This window comes from Salvelinus fontinalis, chromosome 42, assembly GCF_029448725.1.
Source record: "Salvelinus fontinalis isolate EN_2023a chromosome 42, ASM2944872v1, whole genome shotgun sequence".
Taxonomy (NCBI): domain Eukaryota; kingdom Metazoa; phylum Chordata; class Actinopteri; order Salmoniformes; family Salmonidae; genus Salvelinus; species Salvelinus fontinalis.
The window spans coordinates 25,237,867-25,250,514 of record NC_074706.1 but is presented as its reverse complement, the minus strand read 5'-3'; the positions used below and the strand labels follow the sequence as shown (position 1 = coordinate 25,250,514).

The 12,648-nt window shown below is 44.6% G+C and overlaps 1 protein-coding gene across 1 annotated transcript in view; it reads left to right on the top strand.

Annotated features, from left to right (window-relative positions):
• The first annotated feature begins 6,838 nt into the window (after positions 1-6,838).
• Positions 6,839-12,648, top strand: part of LOC129841499 (teneurin-3) — a 54,739-nt gene continuing 48,929 nt past the window's right edge. The window contains exons 1-3 of the mRNA XM_055909789.1: positions 6,839-7,018; positions 7,264-7,399; positions 9,088-9,231. Of these exons, the coding sequence (XP_055765764.1) occupies positions 6,854-7,018; positions 7,264-7,399; positions 9,088-9,231 (445 nt within the window). The 5' untranslated portion in view covers positions 6,839-6,853. The remainder of the gene's footprint in view (positions 7,019-7,263; positions 7,400-9,087; positions 9,232-12,648) is intronic.

The following is a 12,648-nucleotide window of genomic DNA, read 5'->3' as shown; positions in this document are numbered from 1 at the left end:
CTATCTCTCTCAACTCTCCTGTGTGGCCAGATAGACTTTGATTCCTCTTGGCCCAACGTCAGTCCCCTCTTCTCTTCTCTGGCACTCCTTCAGTCTAAAGCACTACTTTAATAAGACTGTGTTCTGCACCATCAGCCAAACAATACACACAGACACGCACAGACATAAACACAGACACGCACAGACATAAACACAGACACGCACAGACATAAACACAGACGGGCACAGACATAAACACAGACACACACAGACATAAACACAGACACACACAGACATAAACACAGACACGCACAGACATAAACACAGACACACACAGACATAAATACAGACACACACCGACATAAACACAAACACACGCAGCCATAATCACAGACACACACACAGGCATAAACACAGACAGACATAAACACAGACACGCACAGACATAAACACAGACAGGCACAGACATAAACACTGATACACATAGACATAAACACAGACAGGCACAGACATAAACACACACAGACATAAACACAGACACGCACAGACATAAACACAGATACGAACAGACATAAACACAGACACGCACAGACATAAACACAGATACGAACAGACATATACATAGACAGGCACAGACACGCACAGACATAAACACTGATACACATATACATAAACACAGACAGGCACAGACATAAACACATACACACACAGAAATAAACACAGACACGCACAGACATAAACACAAACAAAGATAAACAGACACACACAGACATAAACACACATAGACATAAACACACACAGACATAAACACACATAGACATAAACACACACAGACATAAACACAAACAAAGATAAACACAGACAGACATAAACACGCACAGACATAAACATAAACATACATAAACACAGACACGCACAGACATAAACACACACAGACATAAACACACATAGACATAAACACACACAGACATAAACACAAACAAAGATAAACACAGACAGACATAAACACGCACAGACATAAACATAAACATACATAAACACAGACACGCACAGACATAAACACACACAGACATAAACACACACAGACATAAACACAAACAAAGATAAACAGACACACACAGACATAAACACACACAGAAAAAACACACACACACAGACATAAACACAGACACACACAGGCATAAACACACATAGACACACACAGAGATAAACACACAGAGACATAAACACAGACACACAGAGACATAAACACAGACACACACAGAGACATAGACACACACAGGCATAAACACACATAGACACACACAGACATACACACAGATATAAACAAACACAGACATAGAAACACACAAACGTAAACACACAAACACACAGACATTCACACATAAACACACACAGACATTTTTACATTTACATTTTACGTCATTTAGCAGACGCTCTTTTACAGAGCGACTTACAGTAGTAGTGAGTGCATATATTTATTTTTATTTTTTATACTAGTCCCCCGTGGGAATCGAACCCACAACCGTGGCGCTGCAAGTGCCATGCTCTACCAGCTGAGCTACACGGGACACACACACACATAAACACACACACACACAGACACTTCGACATAAACACACACAGACATAAACACAGTACAGACAGTAATGCAAACACACACTGAGAAACGCAAGCAATCAGACACAGGCACACACATAATACACAGAAACACTCACAGACTCTCCCATACACACACAGAGACAAGCACACAGTAACAGGCATCGTGCCCCAGCCCAGCCAGTCCCCAAACGATCCGGTCCTGATTTGAATTAGTTCCGGTTGTTATGAGCAGAACTATAAAGCCTCAGAGCTCATGCAACAAGAGGCGGGTGGTGAAGGAGGTTAGCGTTTTATAAAGGGACACAGGGGTCGGACAGCTATGCCCCAGGGGCCTTCACAAGGGGTGGGTGGGTGGGTGGGTGTGTGTGTGGGTGTGTGTGTGTGTGTGTGTGTGTGTGTGTGTGTGTGTGTGTGTGTGTGTGTGTGTGTGTGTGTGTGTGTGTGTGTGTGTGTGTGTGTGTGTGTGTGTGTGTGTGTGTGTGTGTGTGTGTGTGTGTGTGTGTGGGTGTGTGTGTGTGTGTGTGTGTGTGTGGAAAGGAAAGGAAAAACACAGTAAAAGGAACCCAGCACTAACACGAAGCCGTACCAAAGCAGTCAGTCACAGAGAGCTGCTATAACCGGTAACAGACATGTCCACTAAGAGTCCTCCTTCGAAGAGAACAGTCTTGCTGAGGAAAGTACTTTGGACTACACACACACACACACACACACACTTGGCTGTTATGTGGCTTGGGATAATACGTGGGATGCACGCAGACATACATATACACACACACACACTTGGCTGTTATGTGGCTTGTGGATAACGCGCTATTGTGTGCCCGCTGTTCCACAGAGGAGAAAGAATGAAAGCAGAAGACCAAATAAAGGTTAGCCAAGTGTGTTCAGTTGGAGCACAATGAGACAGTGGTTCTCAGTGTCTGGATGAAACCAATAGTTTAAATTCTTCAGGTCCCAGCACCCAATATATAGGCGTCATTGTTACCGCTGACGGGTTATACTAACACAAAGAACCAGAAGGAAATAGTTTAGAAAATAGTTTAGAAAATAGTTTAGACAAGGTCACGCTACACGCGGAACCCTCACAGAGTGGTGACTTGATCGCCTTCCCATGTGTCAAACAGAATAGATCCTGTAAGCATTTTTCAGACAAATAGTGAAATAGTGAAATCTATTCAATTCAAATCAAAGCTGTAAGTTAAGGTTTATCCCCAGAGAAATACTGTAGAAAAACCTTTTTTCCCTCCCCAACCACATTTGGCATGACTCTAAAATCCTCCTGCGTGGTGATTTGAGTCGAGATATTCCTTTTAGAGATGTTTACACTATGTGATGTTGGTGCACACCAAATCCAGTCTGAGGTGGTAGCAGGGTCATGGGATTGACTGTAGCCTGCGGTTATTAGCTGAACACACATACACACACACACACACACACACACACACACACACACACACACACACACACACACACACACACACACACACACACACACACACACACACACACACACACACACACACACACACTGAGCTGCAGCCTTAGCTGTCTATAACAGTTGATCTGGACACCAACAAGTATAACAGTGTAGTCTGTTGCTATGTTTTCAGCCTATTTGTTTGGATAGAGGTAGTGTATTGGTTTCGGTGGTTTAGTGGATATTGCAGACCGAGCTCTCTCTCATATCTGCTGGATTACTCAGAGTTGTCGGATCCTTATCCAGATCAGACACACACACACACTCGCGCCTCTCCAGTCTCCACACCGTTCCCATACGACATAAAACTGCACAGCCAAGACATTACAAAAGTATGTAACAAAAGTTCTATAGGAAAGGTTCTGTTGAGGTGTTTCATCCAATAAGATGGATTGGCAGTACTTGTGCCGCCATAGCCAACTATTGACCCAAGCCCAACCTATGGCATTATCCAATGTGTGTTATTAAAGGAGCGGTCGTTTTAAGGGGATACTTTGGGATGCTGGCAATGAGGACCCAATCACATAGCATCCCTTTAAGATACAGCGCCAGTCCATTACCCCCATAGCCATATGTTTTCATTACACTTCCCCTTTAATGGCGGGTGGCGCGTCAAAATAAAGCACCCGTTTATTGTTTGATCTCGGCTCCGCTCATTAAACCCTTTAATGAATTACCAGTTGGTATTATTATTATATTATGCAGTTAAAAAAAATTGCCCCCTTCTAGATTGCAAAAGACAACACACACCAGAAAGCAGACACACACACACTAGAAAGGGGACACACACACACCAGAGAAGATGTAATAACAGAGTGTTTCTATCGGGAGTTAGTTTAAAGCCAGGAGAAACATGCTCTTAGGCCAGACGTTGTAATTAGAGCTAGCTGGGGAGACCAGGGTGGGGTCCCTTCGCTGGCGGAGTGTGTTCAGGACACAGACGGTATGTGCAGACACACAGTTTACCCGAAAGAAAACACACCCGCCGCACATGGTAATTAAGTCTGTGGCGACGGTGACACTGGCTGTGTGTGTGTGTGTGTGTGTGTGTGTGTGTGTGTGTGTGTGTGTGTGTGTGTGTGTGTGTGTGTGTGTGTGTGTGTGTGTGTGTGTGTGTGTGTGTGTGTGTGTGTGTGTGTGTGTGTGTGTCCGTGTGGTAAACCCGTGGTGGCCTAGCCACGAAATATGTTACCTTTTACCCGTCACTTTTTCCACCCTCAATTTGTTTTTTATTTTGATTGATTCTGTTGTCGTTGGGCGACCATATTGGATATCAAAGGCTCACTGAGACCCACGTCAAGCCTCCCTCCCCATCTAATGAAAATACAGACTGATCCAATACCTCTGGGAGGGAGAAAAGAGAGAGAAAGAGAGAGTATAATAAGGAGAGAGGGAGGAGAGAAAGAGAGAGAGAAGGAGTAAGGAAAGAGAGGGAACAGGGGGAGCGAGACAGAGCAGGGGGAGAGAGAGGGGGACAAGGAGGAGAGAGAGGGGGAGACAGAGAGAGAAAGACTAGAGCTAGAAAGTGAATACAGTTGAAGTCGGAAGTTTACATACACCTTAGCCAAATACATAAAAATTCTGTTTTTCACAATTCCTGACATTTAATCCTAGTACAAATTCCCTGTCTTAGGTCAGTTAGGATCACCTCTTTATTTTAAGAATGTGAAATGTCAGAATAATAGTAGAGAGAAGGATTTATTTCAGCTTTTATTAGTTTCATCACATTCCCAGTGGGTCAGAAGTTTACATATATATATATATGTTTCAGGTAGCCTTCCACAAGCTTCCCACAATAAGTTGGGTGAATTTTGGCCCATTCCTCCTGACAGAGTTGGTGTAACTGAGTCAGGTTTGTAGGCCTCCTTGCTCGCACACGCTTTTTCAGTTCTGCCCACAAATGTTCTATAGAAATGGGGTCAGGGCTTTGTGATGGCCACTCCAATACCTTGACTTTGTTGTCCTTAAGCCATTTTGCCACAACTTTGGAAGTATGCTTGGGGTCATTGTCCATTTGGAAGACCCATTTGCAACCAAGCTTTAACTTCCTGACTGATGTCTTGAGATGTTGCTTCAATATATCCACATCATTTTCCTACCTCATGATGCCATCTATTTTGTGAAGTGCACCAGTCGCTCCTGCAGCAAAGCAACCCCACAACATGATGCTGCCACCCCCGTGCTTCACGGTTGGGATGGTGTTCTTCGGCTTGCAAGCCTCCCCCTTTTTCCTCCAAACATAACGATGGTCATTATGGCCAAACAGTTCTATTTTTGTTTCATCAGACCAGAGGACATTTCTCCAAAAAGTAAGATCTTTGTCCCCATGTGCAGTTGCAAACCGTAGTCTGGCTTTTTTATGGTGGTTTTGGAGCAGTGGCTTCTTCCTTGCTGAGCGGCCTTTCTGGTTTTGTTGATATAGGACTTGTTTTACTGTGGATATAGATACTTTTGTACCTGTTTCCTCCAGCATCTTCACAAGGTCCTTTGCTGTTGTTCTGGGATTGATTTGCACTTTTCGTACCAAAGTACGTTCATCTCCAGGAGACAGAACGCTTTTCTTTCCTGAATGGTATGACGGATGCCTGGTCCCATGGTGTTTATACTTGCGTACTATTGTTTGTACAGATTAACGTGGTGCCTTCAGGCGTTTGTAAATTGCTCCCAAGGATGAACCAGATTTGTGGAGGTCTACAATTTTTTTGCTGAGATCTTGGCTGATTTCTTTTGATTTTCCCATGATGTCAAGCAAAGAGGCACTGAGTTTGAAGGTAGGCCTTGAAATACATCCACAGGTACACCTCCAATTGACTCAAATGATGTAAATTAGCCTATCAGAAGCTTCTAAAGCCATGACATCATTTTCTGGAATTTTCCAAGCTGTTTAGAGGCACAGTCAACTTAGTGTATGTAAACTTCTGACCCACTGTGATACAGTGAATTGTAAGTGAAATAATCTGTCTGTAAACAATTGTTGGAAAAATGACTTGTGTCATGCACAAAGTAGTAGATGTCCTATCTGACTTGCCAAAACTATAGTTTGTTAACAAGAAATGTGTGGAGTGGTTGAAAAACGAGTTTTGTATGTAAACTTGTGTGGAGTGACAGGTCTTTGGAATCTAATAGACTTAGTAAATACCCTCAGTGCATGTGATGTGTACAGATTTGAGGTCATTTTCCATTTAATTCCAACCTCCTCATACCCTCACTGACTCACCCTCCAAATCTCAGCCAGGGAGCTCTTTGGCCCCTGCTTTGAAAAGAGGGTGAAATGTGTTGGTGTTAGGAGAGGCTAAAAACAACAGAGAGACCTAACAGCCAGGGCTTTCTGGAGCATCACACTAATGAAAAGACAGTGGATAGACAGTGGCGGAGCTCTGGGCACACACACACACACACACACACACACACACACACACACACACACACACACACAGTGGAGGCGCTCTGCACAGAAGATAACCCCTGCTTATGGTTAAATGAAACGGGCTTCCATACGAGGACAGTCACTACGCTGAGAAAACGGGCCAGGGAGATCTGTCTCTCTCTATTTTCCTTCTTCCTTTCTCTCCAAATAGTTTTCACAGATGAATGAATAGCGTTCTTGCCTCCGTGTGACCTCTCCGTTCTCTTGTCACTTTGCCACACCACCCGGGGTGTAGCTGTACTGAGACTTTTCTGAACCCTTTCTGCTTTGATGTTCTCCCTGAAAAGTGTTCAAAGATGACATTCTCCACTCCAGTCCTCTCAGGGTGTGCTAAGATGTACTAACCCTTCTTGACCCACTCTTCTTTGATGTGTCGTCCCGTCCCCCGTCCCCCCCAACAGGTCCTCCAGGAGGAGACGTCCATCCCGGGCAGCGACCTCAACCTGCTGTACCTGTCCTCGCGGGCAGCCGGCTACAAGCCTGTCCTCAAGGTCACCATGACGCAGGCCAGTGTGCCTTTCAACCTCATGAAGGTAGGGATTTCTTCTTTAGGTGTACCTAAATTGCGACTGGCATTGCTATCTCCGTAGGTGTTGTAGGTCTTACAACCCAAAATACAGTGAATAGATGTTTTTGGTTTAATTTGCTAACACAAAACCAAAGCTACAATTTATTTGGATGTCAAATGCCTTTTGAGCATAATGTACAGTCAAGTCTTGCCCTAGCTGGCCATTATAATGCCCGTCTGAAAATGAGTTTATTCCATAATCTATTCCAGGTGCACCTGATGGTGGCGGTGGTGGGGCGTCTGTTCCAGAAGTGGTTCCCTGCCCAGCCCAACCTCTCCTACACCTTCATCTGGGACAAGACAGACGCTTACAACCAGAAGGTCTACGGCTTGTCTGAGGCAGTCGGTGAGTACTGTGGAGCAGGCCAAAGTACGCTACGAGTTAAAGGGAAATGTAAAACATGTTCAACTTCATATTCATCATCTCCGGCACCAACCCAACATCAACGTGCGTTCGATGTTTTGTGGGGAAAAGATAGAGGGAGATAAATGTTTCAAATGTGTGATTTTAACCAATTGCCTACTAATTGCTTACTAATTGTCTACTAATTGGTTGACGATGTCATTGGAAACACTTGTCTTCCTCTATTTTGTTTCTACAAAACATAAAAACACGCCATTTTCACATATGTTGATGTTGGGGTGGTGCCGGACATTTAGAAATGTCCCTTTTAAGGTTGATTTGTCCCCAAAGGACAGTTACTCTTGGGCATGAAAGGTGACCGGCAGACACACATACTATTTCTTCAGTGATGCTAACGTACAGCGTACTCCTTTGTCCGCCTTTCCTAAGCCCGTGTAAAGCACATACATTACATTTGCCTTTTGCTTAAACAGCTCTTTGTAAATGCCAAGGAAGCCCCTAACAGACTGCTGTCAAAGAACTGACTTCAGTCAGATGTGTAGGCTGAGCGGTTAAGGAAGTGTTTTGGTCTAATACAGAACGTTGAGGCCTTCAGATCAGTCTGTGTGATGTCTGTCTTCACGATGATATGCTAATGCATTCTGTCCGTTCTTCATTTTTTCCACCGAGCTCGGCCTTTTTTTCTTCTCTCTTATTTTTTCTTCTTCCGGTGTTTTCTTTTCACATGTGTATGATAACTCTACAACACAACAACCACCACGAGAGGAAGGCATTGTTCTTGTTTTTACACACACACACACACGCACACACACACACACACACACACACACACACTCTCTCTCAGCTTTCTGAAGGTCATGGCAAAAGATGGGGCTTCCTTCTAACTAAAATACAGCCGGGCGGTGCAGCTGCTTCTGTAGACCGTTGATGGTTGTGCTCACAATGACATCCCCAAACACACTTGTCACCCAACACTCAAGCTGTTTCACTCCGAGTCCCTGACAGGCAGGCAGACATGCCGCGGCACGTTATTCTCAGTCCTGTGGGATTGGGGAGGGAGGGAAAGGAAGTTGGCCAGTGTAAAACTACCCATGTTTCTCTCATATGTAAATAAATAGAAAATGACCGCCTTTACATAAACAAACTGTTAGACCCTGTAGACGCTGCAGGGTTATAATTGTTGAGTCTAATGTGTTCTTGCTTTGCCAGGAAGGAAGAGATAGGAGAAGGAATAGGAGGGTGTTATTAGAAATGGCCCAGGCCCAAGTCATATCGATTGATTGGGTTTTCACCTTCTAACCTCCCCTTCGTCAGCGGTTGTTTTTTCCCAATTGCATTATGTTTGTCTGGTAATTTGGCCTGCGCCATTATTGCCCCCTCGGAGGGGGGTTTGTCGTAATGTGATCGGCTGAAGACAGATAGGAGTTTAAAAAGAGCTGTAAGAAGCTGATTATCATGTTTGGGAAAGTTATATTATTACAAACTGAGTGGAGCTGTTGAGATATGATGGCAGAGATGAATTGTACTTGTGTAAGACGACTAATTAGAGTCCCTCGACAAAAAAAATGATAATACCAATAACATTGTCTAGGCTTGTACTTGTCGTTAGTCTGTTGGAGTGTTGTCATTAACAGTGTCTGTGCTAACCCTCCTTCCTGTTCGTGTTGTAGTGTCAGTGGGTTTTGAGTACGAGTCGTGTCTGGACCTGATCCTGTGGGAGAAGAGGACAGCCACACTGCAGGGCTATGAGCTGGACGCGTCCAACATGGGAGGCTGGACGCTGGACAAACACCATATACTGGATATCCAGAACGGTAGGAACATGACTGCGCACGCACGCACACACGCACACGCACACGCACACACACACACACACACACACACACACACACACACACACACACACACCAAGCACACACACACACACGCACACACACCAAGCACACATGCACCAAGCACACATGCATGGGGACTCTCACACGCACATACGGGACCTCCCCACACACACTCTCTCTCCCTCACTCTCTCACACACAAACAAACTCACATTTACACACATGCACACAAACACACAACACACTCATCACCAAGGACTGTGCATATGAATGGACAAAGCCATCAATCATCTGACAATATTCTTTCCTATGTGAAGACTCAATAGCGCATTGAAGCCCAGTGAAGTCTGTTAAGATGGCGTCTCATGGAGACATAACATACGCTGTTAGAACTAGTCCAGGAAGTGACGTTGCAGACTAGCTCAGTGCTGCCCCCTCTCATTGAGTAACTCAAGTTGAAGGCTGACTGGGGTACTGCAGGCTGCCATTACCAACTAAATTATCATTAGAACTTCTTCTGTGTGCAATTTTTAAATAATCAGTTCAAGGAAATACATCTGATGTATTAGAAGCAATTATTGGTACCATGATTGTTTTCGAAAAAACGTTTTATTTACAGGAATATTGACCATGTTTTTCCATTCACTGGTTTATGCCAATAATCCCTGCAGTACCACGGTCGGCCTTGAACCTCCGTGGCTTCAGGGAGAAGGAGCCGTCTTTCTCCCCTGCTCGTCACACATGTACAGATTCCCCCACCACCTCTACCTCCAGCTTAATGCCTATCCTACAGCCGTAACTCTAATTCATGCCTTGTTCACCTTTAGAAGCTACCTAAGTGGTCCTTCTCAACAGATTTACACAGGGCTTATCGTTATTCGCTGACATAAGCTTGTTAAACAGGAAGCTCAACAGCGCATCAATTACAGGTGCTATCTATCGTACAGACACGGTGAGGAGCTTTAAAAACACTAAGTCACATCACAGTAGACAGGAATGAATCGGGGAGGGTGTGTGTGTGTGTGTGTGTGTGTGTGTGTGTGTGTGTGTGTGTGTGTGTGTGTGTGTGTGTGTGTGTGTGTAAGCCACAACAGGGTCTGACTGACAACGTATCTCATCTAGCGCTCATGTTAATGTAAACACTGCTAACCAAACGAAGAGCATCATCGACTTCTCTGTCAGAGGACCTTGATGGAGAGATACTTTACGGGCCACCATGTCATCAACAAGACATCAGATAAGCTGTGATGTATGCCAGCCTCTACCCTGACCAGTGGCACTTCAACAGGAGAAACAGAGGGGGAGAGATGGCACAGAGAGAGGGATGGGGAGAAGAGATGGGGTGAGATAGAGAGGGGAGTAAGGAAAGAGATGGAGGGGAACAGGTAGAGAGAGGGGAGGGAGGAGAAGAGATGGGGTGAGATAGAGAGGGGAGTAAGGAAAGAGATGGAGGGGAACAGGTAGAGAGAGAGGAGGGAGGAGAGGGTTAAGTATCCCTAACACATACTGAATGTCTAAAGCCCTTAAAGAAGGTAAAAACCGGTTAAGACAGGATGTGTTCATAAGTGAATGTGTAGCAAAACCCCCACACACCATCCCCTTATCCTCAACTCCCCCCCGACCGCCAACCCTCATCCACATCCTAAAAAACAGAAACCATTAGTTGGAACGAGTATGGGTACAGCCCGGGACGCCTCAGCTTCCCCCCAGTGTTTAAATCAGATAAACGACGGAAGTTTGACATCCGTCCACTTTTCAAACTGACACGTCTTAATTGAATCAGCCCCATCGTCGAGACGACCAAACGACCATGACAGGAGTGGGGGAGATAAGATCAGCTCAGACCGGGACAGGGACGGGCGTCCGCTAGATTTGCCTGTCATAAATACCCTCCCAGACAGACTCTTAACAGAGTGGATGTCTATAACAGACACACACATTGGATGTCCATAGGGACAGAGGGGATAAGGCTGGTTCCTAGTGAAGGCCCAATCTACTAGAGTAATGAGGCTGGAGATGAGATGAGGCTGCAGTGGTGGAGACTGCTATCCGGTATCCTTGGGACGTCCATGCCCTAAACCCTAAACCTAACCTTAACCCCTACTCTAACCCTTACCTATTATTAACCTGTACTTAACCCTAACCCTTACATTAAACATTTTCAATTTCATTGGGGTAGGGACGTCCCAAAGATCCAACTGGAATTTCGTGAAAAGCAAGGAATTTATTGAAAGTTTCAGGAATTTTACAACCGTATATACAGAATATATGACTTTAGCTTCATTAAAACGTTATAATCTACACTCTTTTTAATGTGTGACCCTATGCCAATAAACTGATGATTAAACGGAACTTTCCTTTGTAGCAACTCACGTTTATAGTTTATACCCACAGAGTTAGGAAAAGGAGGGAACTTTTATACAACCCTAGCTCGTACAACCTTGACCTTATCGTTTCCATAACCTCTGTTACTCTCTGTAGACTTACTGTATGGAAAAGATTATCCCACTGCCATAAACAGTAGAGTAGGTTGGAAATAGCTTTAGCTATTGTAGTAGGAGCCAAAAGGCCTGCAGAATGAATGTGTGGTTATGGGAAGTTATAAAACGGTAGAAAACGACCAACCGTCAACCATCAGACGACATGTTTGACATTACAGTCCTGTAGCAGACGCTCTTATTCAGTCACTCACATTCTGCACTCAGCATACTGAAGCTGAATGACAAAATACTGTCAAACAAATACTGCAAATGTGTCATAAGCAAGTCACTTCAGTAACTAGCTGCAGCGATCAAAGCCATAGACATTATTCTGAATATTCACAATGCTGAGGGTGAAGCAAAGGAGTAGTCTGAGAATGACAAAGTGTCTGATATCGAATACAGGCTCTGTAGTAGTGTGAGTAAAAATCTGGCTGAAGGACATTGATGCGCTGAATCCTAAATGCTGTTAAACGCTTCCCCTCCGTTCATTCTCTGGTTTACACACATTAACTCACAATGCTCGTAGCCCGCTACGAAACACACACCCAGCTAATGAACGTACAGTCACGTGTCCGGTTGTTTGGTTGTCGGGGGCGATCGTCGTCAGTCAGGATCAGGTTGCCAGGGCAGTGGTACAGGGGGAGTTTACGGGGTCTTGCTCTTTCAGCCATCCGACTCTTTAGTGACACTAAGCCTTCTTTCAACTCTCCGGCTTAGTCTCAGCTGTCTGAAGGCATTCCGCTAGTCTTTCATCTCACACACACACACACACATACAAACACACACACATATATACACACACAAACACAAACAAACATGCACGCACATGCACACACATGCATACACACACATGCACACACACACACATGCATACACACACATGCACACACATACGAACACCCTACACATACAGT